Raw genomic sequence first — 21,476 nt, forward strand, 5'->3', positions numbered from 1 at the left:
TTACAGGAAAGATTTATCTAAACTTTGTTATATTTACTTACTTTCACTTCAACATTTACAGTTAACAAAGATGGGCCAATATAAAGACTTTAAATAAGAAATACCATGAAATAAAGACGAATCAAAGAATATAATGAAAGGGGCATTATAAATTTGTAAAAGCAGAGCACCAAAACTTTTTAAGGTTATGAAAAATGTCTTTAAACCATTAGCTTGAACCATCTTAAAAATAATTTTAGTATTACATTTATTGTATTAAAAAGTTAATACCTGATTTAAAACTATGTATGAAAGTTAACTTAGATGACATAGGAAATACCATGACAAAGTTAATACACAATTCTGCATAATTTGCTGAATATTACAACTCCATGGAAATGATCCAGAATAAAAGTTTTAGAATTAGTGCCCTTTAAATATAATAGTTATTAATTAACAACGATATGGGCTAATACTGTATTTCCTCATTCTTGCTAGTAGGTAGACAAGCTGGCCACATAATCATATGGACTATCTATTAGGGAAAGTGATATGTAAAGTTCTATTACACAGAAAAAGATGTTTTTCTTTGTCCTTTTGCTTCCCCCCCACTCTTTTTTTTTTTTTTTTAAAGATTTGAGAGTGAGAGAGTGTGTGCAAGTGGGAGGAGGGGTAGAGGGAAAGAATCTTCAAGCAGACTTCCTGCTGAGCAGGGAGCCCAACGCAGGGCTCAATCTCATGATCCATGAGATCATGACCTGAGCCGAAACCAAGAGTCCAGACACTTAACTGACTGAGCCACCCAGGCACCCACCCTTTTTCCTCTTAAGATAATTTTACTGAAATATACTGATGTACAAACAAGTATAACTGAAACAAAGTATACTTAAAGGGTAAGTTTTGTCATTTAAACATTTATGAAAGCATTCCCACAATCAATTTAATGAATAGATCTAACACCCCCAAAAGCTCCCTCCCTGAGCCTTTATAATCTCTTCCTTATACCTTTCCTGTTCTTCCTGGTCACCAGGCAATCATTCATATGATTTCTATCATTACAGATTAGTTTTTATTTCATAGAATCTTACATGAATGGAATAAGACAGAATAATGTATTCTTAATTTGGCTTCTATCACACAATACAATTATATTTTGAGATTCATCCACTCTTTTGCATCTATTGATAGTTTATTCCTTTTTAATTGCTGTAAGTTATCCTGTATTAACAGTTTATCACAGTTTATCCATACATCTGTTTATGAACATCTGGGCTGTTTCTAACTTTTGGCTATTTTAACAAGCTGCTACGAACATTCCTGTTTGACTTTCAGTGGACATGCTTTCATTTCTCTTGCGTAAATACCCAGGAAAGGGGCAGCTGGATCATATAGTAGGTGCATGTTTAACTTTTAAAGAAACTCCAAAACTGTTTTCAAAAGTGCTTATACAGTTTTACATTTCTACCACGAGTGTTTTAAGTATTCCAGTTCTTCCAAATCCCCATCAACACTTGGGAGTAACCAGCCTTTTAAATTCTAGTCATTACAATATAGGAGTGGAGTGGTATACTGTGGCTTTAATTTCCATTCTCCTAATGCACAGTGATGTTTATCTTATTTACCTGTATTTACTTGCTATTCGGATATCTTTTTGGTCAAGTGTTTAAATCTTTTGCTCACTTAAAAATAATTGGGTTGCTTTACATTAGAAAAAACTATTATTGAGTTTTGAGAATTCTTTATTCTGGATATAAATCCTTAATCAGATGTAGGTCTTAAAAGTACTTCCAGATTCTGGCTTGTCTTTCTCTTAATAGTTTTTCATTTTGATGAAAGACCAATTAATCAATGTATTGCTTGATGGACTGCTTTTGGTGTCATACCTAAGAAATTTTTTCCTGACCCAATGTTATGAAACTTTTCTTCAATGTTTTCTTCTAGAAGTTTTATAGCTTTGTTTTACATTTGGGTTTATAATTTGAGTTCATTTTTGTATACAGTGTGAGGTATGGACTGAAGTTTTTTTTCTTTTGTATATGGATATCCAATTGTTCCAACCACCGTGTGTTGAAAAGTCCATTTTTTCCATCTGGGTTGAAAATCAGTAGTCCATAAATTGGGCCCTTTTTGTGGACCCTCTCATATTTCATTGATACTCTTGACATCAATACTACAGTATTTTGATTACTGTAGCTTTAAAATACATTTTGAAATCAGGTAGTGTTACTCAAACACTGTCCTTTTAAATTTCCTCGCAAATTTTATTTTATTTTATTTTTTTAAGATTTTATTTATTTATTTGAGAGAATGAGAGAGAGAGAGCACGAGAGGGAAGAGGGCAGAGGGAGAAGCAGACCCCCCCGCCGAGCAGGGAGCCCGATGTGGGACTCGATCCCGGGACTCCAGGATCATGACCTGAGCCGAAGGCAGTCGCCTAACCAACTGAGCCACCCAGGCGCCCCTCCTCGCAAATTTTAGAGTAAGTTTTTCAACTTCTACAAAACTGCTAAGATTTTGACAGGATTGCACTGAATCTACAGATAAATTTTGGGAAATTGATGTATTAACAATATTGAGTTCCTCCATGAATAAACATGGTATATCTATTAGGTATCTAGGTCTTTAATTTCTGTTGATAATTTACAGTTTTCAATATGCAGGCTTTCTCCCATCTTTTATCAGATTTATGTGAAATAGATATTTCATGTTTATAAAATATTTCATATTTTTGATGCTATTGTAAATGGTACTGTTTTTAATTTCTAATTGATTGTGGCTAGTGTATATACACACACACACACACACATATATATAAACCAGCTGACTTATATATTGATCTCATATCTTGCAACCCTGCTAAACTCATTTATTCTAGTAGCTTCTCTATAGATTCCAAGTAATAATCTAATGAATGATCAACATCATGTGTGAATAAAGACAGTTCTAGTGCTTTCCGATCTTGATGCCTATTATTGCTTTTTTTCTGGCTCTATTGCACTGGCTAGGACTTACAGGGAATGCTGAATAGAAGTGGTGAGAGGAGATACTCTCCTTCTAGTGGGGAAAACTTTTTTTTTTTTTTTTAAGTATGATGTTAGCTGTAAGTTTTTCATTATAGCCTTTACCAGGTTGAAGAAATTCAGTTCAGTTCCTTCTGAGTGTTTTCATAAGGAAAGAATGGATTTTTATCAAATGTTTTTCCTATGCCTATTGAGAGATTACCCTTTTCAGTGTGCTAAGATAAAAAAAACTTTTCTGAAATTAAACCAATCTTGCAAACCAAACTTGGCCATGATATATTTATTACCTGTTTTAAAATATTATTGCATTCAGTATGCTCAACTTTTGTATAGAACATTTGCATGTATGTTCATGAGGGAGATGGTATATAGTTCAGGAAGGTCTCTGGTTTGGTATCAGGTAACGGCCTAATAGAATAAGTTGGGTAGTATTCCATCCATTTCAATTTTATGAAAGAGTTTGTGTATAAAGGGTATTATTTCTTCCTTAACAGTTTAGTCAATTTTCTTTTTTTAGATTTTATTTATTTGAGAGAGAGAGAGAGAAAGAGAGCGAGCGAGCATGAGTTGGGGGTGGGGGGGGAGGACCAGAGGGAGAGGGACAAGCAGACTCTACGCTGAGCATGGAGCCCATCCTGAGATCATGACCTGAGCTGAAATTAAGAGTCGGATGCTTAACTGACTGAGCCACCCAGGCACAACAGTTTAGTCAATTTTACCAGTGAAGCCACCTGGGCCTGAAATTTTCTTTCTGGAAAAGTTTGTAACTCTCAATTCAAATTTCTATAATACATTTAGGGCCCCTTAGGTTATCTATGAGTACACTGTGGTGGTGTCCAAGGTATTTGTCCTTTTCATTTAAGTTGTGGAATTTACTGGCATAAATTTTTTTCACAATATTTCTTTTTTATCCTCTTAATATTGGTAAAATCAGTAATGATACCACTTCTTCCTCTCTTTCTTAATCAGTATGGCTAGTAGTTTATCAATTTTAACTTCTCAAAGAACTAGCTTTTGCTTTAATCAGTTTTCCAAGCTGTTTTTTCCTCAAAGTTTTCTATTTCATTGATTTCTACTCTGATACTTACTTTCTTGTACTTTGAATTTAGTGTGCCTTTTTGTCTGTTTGGAACTTTGTCATTGGTTTGAAACCTCTTGTTATTTTCTAATAAAGGGGGTCAGGGCTATAATTTTCCTCTAGCGATTTAGTGGCATCCTACACATTTCAATCTCTTTTTATTTCTCTTCATTCCAAAATATGGTCTAACTTCCCTGATGAGTTCTTCTTTGACACTCTAATTGTTGTATCAATTATTGAGAGAGAGGTTTTAAAATCTCCAATTATAATTTTATAAATGTCAGAGCACCTGGGTGGCTCAGTTAGTTAAGTGTCTGCCTTCGGCTTAGGTCATGATCTCGGGGTCCTGAGATTGAGCCCCGAACTAGGCTCCCTGCTCAGTGGGGAGTTTGCTTGTCCCTCTCTCTCTGCCCCTCCCTGTCCCTGCTCATGCTCTCTCTAATAAATAAAAAATATTTTAAAGAATTTTATAAATGTCTACTTCTCCTTGCTATTTTATCAGTGTTTGGTTTATGTATTTAAGCTGTTTATAGATGCATGAATGTTTAGGATTATTTTGTACTCTTGATAAATTGACCTTTTTATTATTTTGAAATAACCAACTTTTTGCTGATAATTTTCTTTGCTGCCATTTACTTTGTCTGATCATAATGTAGGCACACCAGCTTTCTTTTTGTCTAGCTTCTTGCTCTTAATCTATTTGTATGTTTATAACTGAAGTACATTTCTTAAAGGCAGCATATGTTTGGTGATTGTTATTTTTTCCCCCAATCTGACAACCACTGCCTTTTAAATAAATGGCTTACAATTCACCCATTTCTCTGCACTCCCTCTGACAACAATCAATCTGTTCTCTGTAGTTGAGTTTGGTTTAAAAAAGATTTGATTATCTTTAGATGCTACATATAAAAGAGCATATTTGTCTTTCTCTGACTCATTTCATTTAGTATAATGCCCTCAAGATTCATCCATGTTGTCACACATGGCAAGATTTCATTTATTTTTATGGACAAATAATACTCCATTATATATGTACACACTACATCTTCTTTATCCATTCATTCATCAATGGACACATAGGTTGTTTCCAAATCTTGGTTACTGTAAACAATGTTGCAATGAACATGGGAGTGCATATCTTTTCAAATTAGTGTTTTCATTTTCTTTGGATAAATACCCAGATGTGGAATTGATGGATTGAATGGTAGTTTCATTTTTAATTTTTTGAGAAGACCCATTTTCATAATGGCTGCACTAAATTTACATTCCTACCTACAGTGCACAAGTGTTCCCTTTTTCTCCACATCCTCAGCAATACTTGCTATTTCTTGTCTTTGATAACTGCCATTTTGACAGGTATAAGGTGGTATCTTATTGTGGTTCTATTTGCATTTCCCTGATAATTAACTGTGTAGAGCATGTTTTCATGAACCTCTTTGGTCATCTGTATGTCGTCTTTGGAAAAAATGTCTATTCATATCTTCTGCGCACTTTTTAATTAGACTGTAGGTTTCTTTGCTATTGAATTGTGAGTTTTAAAATATATTTTAGATAGTAGTCCCTTACCAGATGTAAAATGATTTGCAGATACTTTCTCCTATTCGGTAGGTTGCTGTTATTGGTTTCCCTTGCAGAAGCTTTTTAGTTTGATGTAGTCTCGGTCTCGCTTGTTAATTTTGCTTTTGTTGCCTTTGGTTTTGGTAGTCAGATTTAAAATAGCACCATAACTGATATCAAGTTGCTTACACTCTGTTTTCTCATAGGAATCTTATGGCTTCCGAGCCATGTTCAAGTCTTTAATCCATTTCTAGTTTTGGTGTGCAGTGGTCCAGTTTCATTCCTTTGTATGTGATGTCCAATTTTCCCAGCACCATTTATTGAAGAGACTGTCCTTTTCCCTCTGTATATTCTCTGCTCCTCTGTTCACCATATATATGGTGAATTAATGGGTTTATTTCTAGGCTCTCTATTCTATTTGTTCTATGTGTAGGTTTTAATACTAGTATCATAGTATTTTAATTACTATAGCTCTGTAATATAGTTTGAAATCAGAGAGAGTGATGCTTTGAGTTTTATTTTCTTTCCCAAGACCACTTTTAGGGTCTTTGAGGATTCCAATTCAGTTTTAGGACTGTTCTGTTTCTGTGAAAAATGACGCTGCAACTGTGATAGGGATTGCACTGAATCTGTGTATTAGTTTGCGTAGTACGGATATTTAACAATAGTCTTTTAATCTATGAGCACAGATTATCTCGCCATTTATTTATATCTTCAGTTTATTTTATTATTGTAGTTTTCAATATACAAGTCTTTCACCTCCTTGGTTAGATTTATTCCTGGGTACTTTATTCTTTTTGACACATTTGTAAATGGAATTGGTTTCTTAATTTCTCTTTCCAATATTATTAGTGTATACAAATACAATGGATTTTTGTGTTGATTTTTTATCTTGCAACTTTACTGGATTTCTTTATTCTAACAGTTTCCTGATTTGAATCTGTAGGATTTTTATATATAGTATCATGTTATCTGCAAATAGTGCCAGCTTTACTTCTTTCTTTCCAATGTGGATGCTTCTTATTTCCTTTTCTTGCTTAATTGCTCTGGCCATCCTTATCTAGTACTGAATAAAAGTGGAAAGAGTGGGCATCCTTGTCTTGTTCCTGATCTTAGCAGAAAAACTGAAAAGCTTTCCATAGTTGAATATGATGTTAGCTGTGGGCTTGTCCTATTTAGCCTTTCTTACTATGTTGAGGTACATTCCCTCCATAACCACTTTGATGAGAATTTTTATCATAAATGGATGTTGTATTTTGTGAAATGCTTTTCCACATCTGTGAAGATGATATGATTTTTATCCTTTATTTTGTTAATATGGTCTATCATATTGATTGATTTGTGGATGTTAAACCATCCTTGGAATAAATCCCACTTGATCATGGTGTATGATTATTTTAATGTACCACTGAATTCAGTTTGCTTATATTTTGTTGGGGATTTTTGTATCTATGTATTAGGGATACTGTTCCCATAATTTCTTTCTCTTCTTGTGGCATCCTTGTCTGGTTTTGGTATCAGGGTAATGCTTTCCTTATAAAATGAGTTTGGAAGAGTTTCCTCCACTTCTTATTTTTTGGAAGAGTTTGAGGAGGATTTTTTGTTTGTTGGAAGGTGGGTTGTTTTTTTTTTTAAATTTAAGATCAATTAACATATAGTTATAACTAGTATTAGTTTCAGAGGTAGAGTTTAGTGATTCCTCAGTTGCATAGAACACCCACTGTTCATTATATCAAGTGTTGTCCTTAATGCCCATCACCCAGTTACCCCATCCTTCCACCCACCTCCCCTCCAGCAACCCTCAGTTTGTTTCCTAGTTGACAGTCTCTTATGGTTCGTCTCCCTCTTTGATTTCATCTTATTTTACCTTCCCTTCCCCCATGTTCATGTTTTAGTTCTTAAATTCCACGAGTGAAATCATACAATATTTGTCTTTCTCTGACTTATTTCACTTAGCATAATACCCTCTAGTTCCATCAACATCATTGTAAATGGCAAGATTTCATTCTTTTTGATGGCTAAGTAATATTCCATTGTTTATACCACATCTTCTTTATCCATTCATCTGTCGATGGACATCTGGGCTCTTCTCATAGTTTGGCTATTATAGACATTGCTGCTATATATATTGGGGTGCAGGTGCCCCTTCGAATCACTGTTTGTATCCTTTGGCTAAGTACCTAGGAGAGCAATTACTGGGTCTTAGGGGAGCCATATTTTTAACTTTCTGAGGAAACTTCATACTGTTTTCCAGAGTGGCTGTACCAGTTTGCATTCCCACCAACAGTTTAAGAAGGTTCCCCTTTCTCCGCATCCTCACCAGTATCTGTTGTTGCCTGACTTCTTAATTTTAGCTATTCTGGCTGGTGTGAAGTGGTATCTCATCAGTTTTGATTTGTATCTCCCTGATGCTGAGTGATGTTGAACATTTTTTCATGTGTTTGTTGGCCATTTATATGTTGTCTTTGGAGAAATGTCTGTTCATGTCTTCTGCCCTTATCTTGACTGGATTATTTATTTTTTGGGTGTTGAATTTGGTAAGTTCTTTATAGATTTTGGATACTAGCCCTTTATCTGATTAAGACATTTGCAAATATGTTCTCCTATTCTGTAGGTTGTCTTCTGGGTCTGTTGAGTGTTTCCTTTGCTGTGCAAAAGCTTTTTATCATGATCAATAGTTCATTTTTGCTTTTGTTTCCCTTGCCTTTGAAAACGTGTCTACCAAGAAGTTGCTGCAGCTGAGGTCAAAGAGGTTGCTGCCTGTGTTGTCCTCTAGGATTCTGATGGATTCCTGTCTCACATTTAGGTCTTTCACGTTGGAGGGTTTTTGATTACTGATTCAGTCCACTTAGTAGTAGCCAGTCTGTTCAGATTTTCTATTTCATCTTAATTAAGTCTTGGTAGGTTGTATTTCTAGGAATTTATTCATTTCTTGTAGGTTGTCCAATTTGTTAGCATACAATTGTTTATCATAGTCTCTTATGATCCTCTGTACTTCTGTGATATCAACTGTAACATCTCCTGTTTCATTTTGGATTTTATTTGAACCCTTTCTTTTTTTCTTGGTGAGTATAGCTAAAGGTTTGTCAAGTTTGTCTATCTTTTCCAAAAAACCAGCTTTTAATTTCATTAATCTTTTCTATTTGTCTTTTTAGTCTCTATTTCATTTACGTCTGCTCTGATCTTTATTTCCTTCTTTCTATCTTTGGACATTTTTTTGTACTTTACCTAGGTCCTTGAGGTGTACAGTTAGGTTGTTTGAAACTTTTCTTGTTTCTTGAAGTAGGCATTTATGGCTATGAACTTCCCTTTTAGAATTGCTTTCCTGGGGCGCCTGGGTGGCTCAGTTGGTTAAGTGACTGCCTTCGGCTCAGGTCATGATCCTGGAGTCCCGGGATCGAGTCCCGCATCAGGCTCCCTGCTCGGCAGGGAGTCTGCTTCTCCCTCTGACCCTCCCCCTCTCATGCTCTCTGTCTCTCATTCTCTCTGTCTCAAATAAAAAAAAAAAAAAGAATTGCTTTCTTGCATCCCATAAATTTTGGTGTGTTCCATTTCTATTTTTATTTGTCTCAAATTATTTTTATTTCTCTTCTGATTTCTTCTTTGACCCACTGGTTGTTTAATAGCATGTTTAATCTTCACATGTGTAAATTTTCTAGTTTTGTGTAAATATCTCCTTTCATACCACTGTGGTTGGAAAAGGTGGTTGATATGATTTTAATCCTCTTAAATATGATATAATGCAAGTATTTCCAAGACCTATGATCTGTCTTGGAAAATGCTGCACTTTCATTTGAGAAGAAGGTGCATTCTGTTGTTTTGAATGAAGTGTTCTGCAAATACCTATTAAGTCCATCTGGTATAATGTGTCATTTAAGACCAGTGGGCTATCTGTTGACGTAAGTAGGGTACTAAAGTCCCCTATTATTATTGTATTGCTATTTCTCCCTTTTGATCTAAATATATATTTCCCTTATACATATAGATGCTCTTATGTTGAACGCATATTTACAAATGTTATATTTTCTCACTGGATTGACTCATTTATCATTTTTGATAACCTTGTCTCTTATTACATTAAAGTCTGTTGTCTGATAAAAGTATAGCTATTCCAGCTTTCCTTTGGATTTCATTAGCAGAGAATATCTTTTTCCAACCCTTCACTTTTTGTCTGTGTATTTCCCCTTACATCTAAAGTGAGTCTTTCAGGGGCGCCTGAGTGGCTCAGTCGTTAAGCGTCTGCCTTCAGCTCAGGTCATGATCCCAGGGTCCTGGGATCGAGCCCCGCATCGGGCTCCCTGCTCGGCGGGAAGCCTGCTTCTCCCTCTCCCACTCCCCCTGCTTGTGTTCCTGCTCCCACTATCTCTCTCTCTGTCAAATAAATAAATAAAATCTTAAAAAGAAAAAAAAAGTCTTTCGGATGAGTCTTGTTTATTTTATCCATTCAACAGTTTTATTGAAAAATTTAATGCATTTATATTTAAAACAATTTTTTTTTTTAAGATTTTATTTATTTATTTGACAGAGAGAGAGCGACAGCAGGAACACAAGCAGGGGGGATTGGGAGAGGGAGAAGCAGGCTTCCCACCGAGCAGGGAGCCTGATGCCCGGCTTGATCCCAGGACCCTGGGATCACGACCTGAGCCGAAGGCAGACCCTTAATGACTGAGCCACCCAGGTGCCCCTATTTAAAGCAATTATTGATAGGTATGTGCTTATTTCCATTTTGATAATTATTTTCTGGCTGTTTCTGTAGTTCCACTTTGTTCCTTTCTTTTCTCTTGCTCTCTTCCTTTGTGGTTTGATGACTTTCTTACTGGTATGCTTATATTCCTGTCTCTTTATCTTTTGTGTATTTACTATAAATTTTTGCTTTGTGGTCACTATGAGGCTTAGACAGAACTCAGATCTCTAACACTCTATTTTAAGTTGATAACATCCTAAATTGTTCACATTGTAAAGCTTAACATTATTACCCATCCCCATGTTTTATGTTTTTCACATCACATTTTGGATCTTTTAATCTTGTGTGTCCTTTAACTATTATAATCACTTATTTTTGCTACTTTTGTCTTTTTATCTTTATAAGTGATTAATCCACTATATTTACCATATATTAACCTTTCCGGTGAGATGTATTCTTTCCTATTTTTTCTTAATACTAATTAGTGCCTTCTGTTTTCAGTTTAAAGAAGTTCCTTTAACATGTCTCCTAAGGCCAGTTAAGTGGTGATGAAATCCTTTAGCTTTTGCTTGTCTGGAAACTCTCTCCTCCACTTTTTCTTTTAAAAAGTCACACCTAAGACATTTACTGTTGGATTTTAAATAAGCAATACATACCAAATTTCCTCAATTATGCCCACAATGATTTTCTTACCATGATGGGTGCACTCTTTAATCCCCATCATCTCTTGGACCTGTCGACCCACCTCCCCTCTGATAACTCAGTTTTTTCTCTATAGTTAAGAGTCTGTTTCTTGATTTGTCTCTCTCCTTTTTTCCCCCTTTGCTCATTTGTTTTGCTTAAATTCCATGTATGAGATCATACAGTATTTGTCTTTCTCTGACTTATTTCACTTTGCATTATATTATACTCTCTAGCTTCATCCATGTTGTTACAGATGGAAAGATTTTGTTCCTTTTTATGGCTGAGTAAGATTTATTTTCTCTCTCTCTCTCTTTGAGAGAGATCTAGGTTCCACACCCATTGTGAAGCCCAACATGGGGCTTGAACTCATGACCCTAAGATCAAGACCTGAGCTGAAATCAAGTATCAGATGCTTAACCAAATGAGCCACCCAGGCACCCTATGAATATTTCATTGCATATCTACCTATCTATCTACCTATCACTTATTCTTTATCCATTCATCTATTGATGGACACTTGGGCTGTTTCTATAGTTTGATATTACAAATAATGCTGCTATAAACAGGGGTGCATATAGCTGTTTGAATTAGTGGTTGTGTATTTTTTGGGTAAATACCCAGTAGCGTGACTGCTGGATTGTAGGGCAGTTCTATTTTTAACTTTTTGAGGAACCTCCATACTGTTTTCCACATTGACTGCACCAGTTTGCATTCCCATCTGCGTGGGGGTTCCTTTTTCTCCACATCCTTGCCTACCCTTGTTGTTTCTTTTGTTTTTGATTTTAGCCATTGTGACAGGTGTAAGGTGATATGTCATTGTAGTTTTGATTTGCCTTTCCCTCATGAGTGATATTGAGCATCTTTTCATGTGTCTATTGGCCATCTGTTATGTCTTCTTTGGAGAAACATCTATTCATGTCTTCTGCCCATTTTTAAATAAGATTATTTGTGGTTTTGGTGTTGAGTTGTAAGTTCTTTATATATTTTGGATACTAACCCTTCACTTGCAAATATCTTCCCATTCAGTAGCTTGTCTTTTTGTTTTGTTGATCATTTCTTTTGCTGTGCAGAAACTTTTTATTTTGATATAGTCCCAAAAGTTTCTTTTTTGCTTTTTTTCCCCCCTTGCCTTAGGAGACTTATCTAGAAAAATGTTGTCATGGCCCATGTCAGAGAAATGACTGCCTGTGCTCTTTTTCTAGGATTTTTATGGTTTCAGGTCTCACATTTAGGTCTTGAATCTATTTTAAGTTTATTTTTGTGTATGGTGTGAGAAAGTGGTCCAGTTTCATTCTTTTACATGTAGCTGCCCAGTTTTCCCAAGACCATTTATGGAAGAGACTTTTTCCTATTGTATATAAATTTCTCCTTTGTCAAAGATTAATTGACCATATAGTTGTGGGTTTATTTCTAGGTTTTCTATTCCATTCCATTGATCCATGTGTCTATATTTATGCCAGTACTCTACTGTTTGATTATCACAGCTTTGTATTATAACTTGGAAATCTGGAATTGTGATACCTCCAGTTTTATTTTTTAAGACTGCTTTGGCTATTTGGAGTCTTTTATGGTTCCATAAAAATTTAGTATTCTTCTAGTTTTGTGAAAAATGCTATTAGTATTTTGATAAGGATTTCATTAAATCTGTAGACTGCTTTGGGTAGTATAGAATTTTAACAATATTTGTTCTCCCAATTCATGAACATGGAATATCTTTCCATTTCTTTGTGTCATCTTCATCTTCCTCCATCTGTGTTTTATAGTTTCTCTGTCACTTCTGAATAACTTTGCCAGGTAGAGTATTCTTGGATGGCAGTATCTTTTCTTTCAGTCCTCTGAACATAAAATGCTATACCCTTCTCACCTGTAAAGTTTCTGCTGAAAAATCTGCTTATAGATTTATGGGAGTTCATTTGTATGCAGTAAGTTTTTTTTTGCTTGCTGCTTTTAATATTTTCTCCATTTTCCATTCTTTTTTGCTGCTGTGTTGTCTTCATGTTGACTGATGCTTCTGCTGCTTCTAGTCTCATGTTGAACTAGGCCTCTAGTGTATTTTTCAGTTCAGTTATATTTTTCAGCTCTGTGACTTCTACTTGGTACCTTCTCCTATTTTCCATCTCTTTGTTGAAGTTCTCACTGTGTTAATTCATTCCTCTCTCCAGTTTTGTAAGCATCTTCATGACCATTACTTTGAATTTTTTATTAGGTAAATCACTTATCTCCATTTCATTAATTTTTTTCCCTTTAAGTTTTATCTTTTTTTTTTTTCTTCCCATTTGGAACACATTTCCCTCTTTCTTCATTTTACTTGACTCTCTGTGTTGGTTTCTATATAGCAGATGACACCACAGCCTCTTCCAGTCTTGAAGGAGTGGCCTCGTGTAGGAGATGAAACTTGTTATTCAACTGTCTCAGTTCTTGTTTGTCTTTCAAACCTTTATGCTTGTCCAAGCAGCCTATTACATTTTTAATAGCTTCCAGTAGTTGGGGATGTGCCAAGACCTGTCAGCATCCTGGTGGGGGATGATTTCAGTACCTAGACTGAAGCTGACTGGAAGCCAGACCTCCAGGCATCAGCTTTTAAAAGTATGTAAATATATTACAGTCCTGTGGGACCACAAATGTAAGCCTCCACTGGCCATAAGAACCAGGCCATCTGGAGGTATCCCCTGGGTGGCAAAGTGATCAGGGCTCCAGACAAGTGTATAAGGTCTTTTTTGGGGGATGGTAATGAGGTGGAGCAAGGCAAACGGAGAATGCAAGATGGTGTCCTGAGCCTATGTTCCTTGAGAGCAGCTTTGTATGACACTAAATGTGTGCCAAATCTGAAGGAGGTCACTAAGGCCAAAGCCCCAGACCAAGCAAAGACGCCTCCTTCACAGAAAGACTGGGGAGTGTGCCTCAGTCTGTTGTCTGTGCAGTGCCCTGGGGGTGGTAGCCTGCTAGTCTGCCAAGAAAAATCTCTCCAAGTGCCACAGTCCCATGGGGCCCAGGAATGCTAGTCCTCCACCCCCTATCCCAGCACCAGAGCCAGGTGATCAAGGGGTGTTCCCTGAAGGCACCTACAAAAACTGGGGCACCAGATGCATGTACAGCTCCCCTCCAGGCACTGGCACTTGGGAGCACAGCAGAGAGTGAGCTCAAAGATAGGGCCCACCCACAGAAGTCTTGGAAAGGATTATAGTCAGACCCAAGATGTGTGTTTAATTAGAAGTCTGCCACTCAGGCTGTAGTCGTGATGATTAGCTAATAATCTTCCTTCACAGGAAGCCTGAGCTCCTAGGTCTGATGCCTCTTGCTGTGCCCTAGAGGGCAGAGCTGTTAAGGAACTTTCTTCATTGATTATAGTTCTGTGGGACCCATGAGTGTAAGCCTTACTGGGCACCAGAGCCAGGGATGCAGTGATGTACCCTGGCAGCAGTTGCAAAAACTGAGATGCCAGACAGGGGGTTTGATCTGCTTTCTGGGTGACACTATTACAGTGCCATAGAACAAGGAATACATGGCCCCCTTGGCCTCCACAGCCAGGAGATCAAGACTGCAGCCTATTTAATGTAATTATTGATACACTAAGGTTTAAATCTATACTTATTTTGTTTGTCCCATCTCTTCATTATAGCCTTTATTTTCTTTCTCCCATCTTTTGAATTAAATGAATTTATGATTTTATCTTATTGCCCCTATTGGCTTATTAGCCTTAACTCTTATTTCAGTGGTTCTTTAGGATTTAATGTATATATCTTTAATAGTCTACCTTCAAGTATTTCACTACTTCATATATAAGTAATGCCCTTAAAATAGCATATATTTCCATTTCTCTAATTTCATCCTTTGTGCTATTACTGTCATATTTTTAACTTATAAACCACACTCCATATTATTCTTGTTTAAATGGATGTATTAGTTTGCTAAGACTGCTATAACAGAATACTGCAAATTGGGTGGCTTAAACAGAATGTATTTTGTCTAGAGGCTAAAAGTCTGAGATCAAGGTGTCTACAGGGTTGGTCATTTTGAGGGCTGTGAAGGAAAATCCGTTCATGCCTTTATTCTAGCTACTGGTTGTTGGCAATCTTCATGGTCTTTGGCTTATAGAACCATCACCCCTCTGCTTTCACATGACATTCTCCCTGCGTGTGTGTGTGTTTTTCTAAGCCAGGACTTCTTTTTATAAGAATATTACAATCATATTGAATAAGAACCCACCCTAATGACCTCATTTTAACTATTATCTCTGTAAAGACCCTATCTCCGAATAAAGTAACATACCAGAAGTCAGACTCCAACATATCTTTCCAAGGAGGAATAGGAAAGAATTTAACCCATAATAATGGTCAGTTGTCTTTTAGAGAGTTTAAATAATAAAGAAAAAAACTACATTTTTTTACAACTATGTATGTTCTTTATCATTTTGTGTAGATATGTATTTTCACCTGGTTGAAGCACTTCTTCCTTAACATTTCTTGAAATGTAAATTGGCAGATGTTGAATCCTTGAAGCTTTTGAATGTCTGAAAAATATTTTGTCTTTATTTTTGAAAGATAGTTTTGCTTGGTGACAAATTATTATCTTTCAGTATTTTAACATGTCTTTTTAAAAAAATCTGGTTCCTTTTAAGAATTTCTCTTTATCACTGTGTTTTGATTTTGTGTATGTGTTGGGGGGGGGGTTGATTACCATGTCCCTTGGTGTAATTTTGTTTCTTGAGCTTGTGGGCTTATTGAGCTTCTTGGACTTGTGAATTTATAGCTTTTATCAAATTTGGAAAATTTTAAGCCATTATTTCTTTAATCTCACTGCCTTGTGGGAGGGACTCCAATTATGCTTGTATTTGGCCACTTGATATTATCTCATTGCTCACTGATGTTCTTCCAACTTAAAAAATTATTTTCATATTTAATTTTGGATAGTTTCTATTGTCATGTCTTCAATTTATATTTAATTTTGGATAGTTTCTATTGTCATGTCTTCAATTTAACTTTTCCTCTGCAATATCTAATGGGCTTAATTCTATCTAGTATGTGTTTCATATCCTACATGGTATTATCCATCCCTAGAAGTTAGATTTGGTATTTTTAAGTATGTTCTAGGTCTCTAAACTTTTTGTACATACAGAATACGGTCATACTGTGTCTATTTTATGTCCTTGTTTCCTAATTTTAACATCTATGTCAGTTCAGGGTTGGTGTCTAACATGGATTTTTACCTTGTTGGGTGCTGGATGGCATTGTACTGCTATGAATATTCTTGAGCTTTGTTCTGGGATGTAGTTAAATTACCTGGAGACACTTTGATCTTTTTGGGTCTTCTAAGATTTGTTAGGTGGGACTGGACCACTGTTCAGTCTAAGGCTAAATAGTTTCTAGTACTCAGGTAAGACTCTTCTGTGTACTCATACTTAATGCACTGTGACTGTTTAGGTTTCTAGTATGGCTGATGGGAACAGGTACTATTTTCACCTTGTGTAAGTGCCAGGCACTATAACCTCGATTCCTTTCTAGTGCAGTTTGAGTCTCATGTAGTTTTCTCACACATGTCATGTACTGACCAGTACTCAGCTGAGTACTCAAGGAGGACTCTGCCTCTGGCTATCACATAATTAGTACTCTGTTCTCTGAACCCTAGCTGCCTTGGTTTAGGACTCTCAGCTCTACCTCCACAACTCAGGGAATCAGCTGGGCTTTGCCTGGGATTCCCTCTCTGTCATGTCCTAGAAACTCTTTGAAGGCCATATGCTGGTGCAAAAGTAGGGCTCAACTTATTTGTTTTTAGTCTTTCAGTGATCATCATCCTTTATCACCCGATATTCAATGTCTTGTAAATTACTTATATTTTATCCACTTTTTGTTGCTTTAGGTAGAGGAAAGATCAATCTGGTCCTTGTTACTCCATTTTGGCTGGAAGTGAAAGTCTCTTTGTTTTAAAATTAGTTATAGCATTCTGATTCTACTACTGAACTTATATAAAGAAGTTCTGTGGTCTTCCCCAATGACTTTACAGTTTAAAGTTTATGGCTCTCTATATAAACAAATTTAATATTTATTTGAGCCCAAAGTTTAGATCAAATGGTTATCTTATTTCAGCAGTCCCTAAAGGATATCTCTAATGTGTGTCCTGAGGAAAGAAGAAAATCCATGTACAAAGCCAAATGCATTTTACAAGTATAGGTCCTGATGGCACAGGAATTCTTTGCAGTGATAAGCTAAGATCAGCTATTTTACCATAAAGCAAACATCTGTACACCTTTCAGAAGTAGAGATAATGGTAATAGTTTGTTAGCATTTTTTCGTCAAAATTCAAAGGATTCATATGAAAGTTCAATCTCTGGAACTTTTCAGTAAGAATGGCAAACATTTCTTTAGCATTCACTATGTAATAGGCACTGTGCTAAGTGTTTTAAATACTTCTTAACTAGACATTACAACTGTCCTATGAAATATGGTCCATTACTAACCCCATCATATAGATAAGAGAACAGGCTCAGAGTTGCAACCCAGGTTGAAATAAGATTCTATTCTTTTATTCATGATGTAGTTAATGAGTACTTCATGTACTAGGCATTCTTGGTGCTAGGAATATAGCAGCACAGTGAAAAATTTACACTGTAACACATTTTCTTTATAACATTAAAAATGCAATTTGTAAAAAATTTTGGTGCCTAATGCCTTATCAAAAGTAGAATGGCAAACATGAATTTGTCATTAAGAAAAAAAATCTAATTTTAAAAGCAGGGGAAACATTTTAAGTAGTTTCACCTACTAAGTACAAATGGCTGGGATTTAATAAAGTTTTAACTGTCTCAAAAGCCCTTGCTCTTGACATTATTCCATAACGGCACTACATCACAGTACACTTCAGAAAAAGATACCTCAAACAAACAAAAAGCCCAAACCTAACAGCTATCTGGAAATCTTTACAATCTACTAAAGTCTCTTGATTACAACAATAGATAAACAGGAAACTAAATAAATAAAAACCCGTATTATTTTGACCAGTACCAATTTGTCAACTAAATGCTCAAAAATTTAATGGAATATTTATTTGCTTTTGAATAGAAATTTCATACCAACTTGTTCAAAGAGAAAACACTTGCTATTTTAGGATTATAAAGACAATGCTTTTCAATATCTTCAAGTCTCAAAACAAAACAGAGCTATGCATACCTCTACAGCAGGTACAATGTCTATGCCAACAGTTAGAAATTCTTCGAACTTCAGAAATGGGTTAAAGCAGCTGCCAACATCAAGTAATCTGATCTTTCCTGAGGTCTGTAGCAACCTAAAAATAGATGATTTTCAGTTCAACTTTTACAGGATAAAACAAAGTATAAGACAAAAAGATCATAAAAATCATTGGCTAAATTTTTGGTCTCAAGATCCCTTTACACATTTAAAAATTACTAAAGGCCCTAAAGACCTTAGTACCATATTTGAAATTAAACTGAGTAGTGAAAAAACATTAATTCATTTATTTAACATGCTGCAATAGGCTTTTTTAAAAATGTAAATTATACTTTTAAGATGCAAAGTCTAGATTAGAAAGATAATAAAAAGTGACGTATTGCTTTACATTTTTTCAAGTGTCTTTAATGCCTGGTTTAATAGAGGACAGATGAATTCTCATATGGCCTTTTGTGTACAGGCTGTTGTAACATCACATGCCATGTAGTTTGGAAAACTCTACACTCATGAGAGAAAGAGTAATAAAGACAAATGACATCTTAGTATTATTAAAATAATTTTTCACCCACAGAGATCCTGGAAGGGTCTCAGATCCCCAGACCACACTTTGAAAACTGTCCTTGTAGATAAAAGAACACATTCACAAATCAAATCTCATTAGTCAATATAACAATGTCCTTGGACTTCAATTTGTCTCAGTAATTTAAAGGAACCAACAGAACATCATAAACAGTATTCTTAAACTTATGAAAAATTTTTATTGTGTGCAAGAGCTTTTCTCATGTCCAAAAACAGTCATTTCTGGTTTTGTGTACCTTCTTTTTTCTACTATTGTATAAAGCTGGTCACCTACAACTATCAATCTATGTAGCAGCAAGTAAGGATAAAGGAAACTGGATTTTATTGGACCCAAGCCTGTTCAGATAGTAAAGCAATAATAAAATTAAAGTTCAGACATATTCCATTTCCTTTGATAATTTCCTTTAAAAAATTTATGAGAACATATTGGAAAAATAAAGGAAATAAAATATAGGCGAATAATTGGGTAAAAATAGAATCTTGGTTCTCTGAAGTATAAAGGGCAGAGAGAACCTTTCCAGCTTCTCTTCCTTACACTTTGGCTATACCATTTTCCTTTGGATCCACTGGGAGATGTTAAACTATAGACAGAAGGTTAAGCTCCTGAAAAAGGCACTGTAAGTCAAAATAACAAAGTTGATATTTTTCAGAAAAGGAATGCAATAAATAGGGGTTGTATTTTTTATGAAGAGCACAATGCCTAACATTTTATAGAAATGACCACCATCACCATTTGAGAGTATATGGCAGGGTATAATATGATAAAAACAATATGAACTAATTAAGAACTCAACAAAAGAGCTATGAGGGTATAAGGAAATAACTCAAGATGGCCTTCATTGTCCATATCTGTAAAAAGACTCAATACCTCTGACAATGACCTCTAGATGAATGTCGGTTCTTGAAAGGAATAGCTAGCAACTCTGCCAGTGAAAAGAACCACTCCAAGAGGTAATTTCCAGTACTGCAGCCACCCAGGAAGCAGCTTAATATGTAGTTTGGGTAAGGCATATAACAAAAAAGATCTGTAAAGTTGAATTAAGTTTGGTGATACCTGAAATATCATAATACACTAGGTTCCAAGGAATAAAGATGCCAGCAAACATATGTGACACAGGTACCAAGCTGCTAAACAGAGCAAAAGATCCAGTAGACAGGGGCCATAGGAATGCCTGGCATTTAGCTGACATTTGCTGCTGAACACAAATTTGATACCCAAATCATAACCAGTTAGAATAAATGAGTATCTGTAACAATAATAACATATACACTATTAGATAACCCTAGCCTCAAGTAGGATTATAGGGACTAAGAACAAGAGTTCTGGAATCAGAGAGATGAGGATCAAAACCTGATTCTGTCCTTCACCTGTGTAATATGGGGACAATTATGGTGCCCACACTTAATGAGTTGTTTCCAGGATTAAATGAGATAATGCATTTATAATGCTTGATCAATATTTGCTACATGGCAAGTGCTCAAAATTGTTAGCTGTTAATGTTATAGATGGAATTTTTTTGTGGTTAATCCAGTAATGATCTTCCTGAACATAGTAAAAGCAGAATTTGCCTCATATTAAATTATATACTAGTAGATTCTGGTAAACTGGCTAGCAAATTCCTGACAGTCTCTTAAAAAGTGCTTCTTGTAAATTTTTCTATCTGGATGGAGTATTCTAAATCATTCAAGTTAATTCAACATTATGAAACAATCACCAATAACAATATCATGGATTTATTCTCAGTATGTACCTCAGTCCATTTCAAATTCTTTAGTTCAGCTCCTTAATTTATTTGCATCAAACACATATTTACAGTTTAAAGAATAATCATATAGTGAACATCCAAGTAATTACCATCCAGGTCAAGAAATGAAACACTGCCTACACCCTGGAAGCATGACCCTCCCTGATGACATCCTTCATCCCTTTGTGTAATTGTAGCCACTATCCTGATTTTCATGGTAATCATTCTCTTCATTGCCTTTTATAGTCTTACTACCTATGACCACATGCCTAAACAATACAGTTTTTCTTTTTTTTTTTTTGAGAGAGAGCGCATGAGAGTGGGCAAGGGAATAGATAAAAAATAAAGAAAATCAAGCGTAATATTATAGAAAGTCTTCAGTCACAAGTAAAGAGAGCAAGAGAAGGAGGAACAGAACTACAAAATACAGGAAAAAAATTAACAAAATGACAATAAGGACATACCTATCAATAATTACTTTAAACGTAAATGGTCTCAATGCACCAATTGAAAGATGAAGGATGGCAGAATGGATGAGGAGACTCATTTCAGACTTACATACAGACCGAAAGTGAAAGGATGAGAAGAGGTATTCCATGCAAATGGAAGCGGGGATGGAAAAAGGTCAGAGTGGCAATACTTGTATCAGACAAAGTAGACCTTCAAACAGAGACTAACAAAACACAAAGAAGGGTACTACATAATGATAAAGGGGTCAATCCAACAAGAGGATATAAAAATTGTAAATATCTATGCACTCAACATTGGAGGACCTAAATACATAAAGTATCAAGACATAAATGGAAAAACAGTAATACATAAACAGGACTTTAACAATACCCTACCTACATCAATGCATAGATTATACAGGCAGAAAATCAACAAGAAAACCGTCTGTGAGCAACACATTAGACCATCTTAAGATGGACTTAAGAGATATACACAGAACATTTCATCCCAAAACAACAG

General features: G+C 35.6%; 1 protein-coding gene across 1 annotated transcript in view; it reads right to left on the reverse strand.

Annotated features, from left to right (window-relative positions):
* BMT2 (base methyltransferase of 25S rRNA 2 homolog) overlaps positions 1-21,476 on the reverse strand; it is a 95,134-nt gene that overhangs the window by 3,499 nt on the left and 70,159 nt on the right. The window contains exon 4 of the mRNA XM_021699300.2: positions 18,166-18,280. Coding sequence (XP_021554975.1) covers positions 18,166-18,280 — 115 coding nt within the window. The remainder of the gene's footprint in view (positions 1-18,165; positions 18,281-21,476) is intronic.

Source organism: Neomonachus schauinslandi, chromosome 12 (assembly GCF_002201575.2).
Source record: "Neomonachus schauinslandi chromosome 12, ASM220157v2, whole genome shotgun sequence".
Taxonomy (NCBI): Eukaryota; Metazoa; Chordata; class Mammalia; order Carnivora; family Phocidae; genus Neomonachus; species Neomonachus schauinslandi.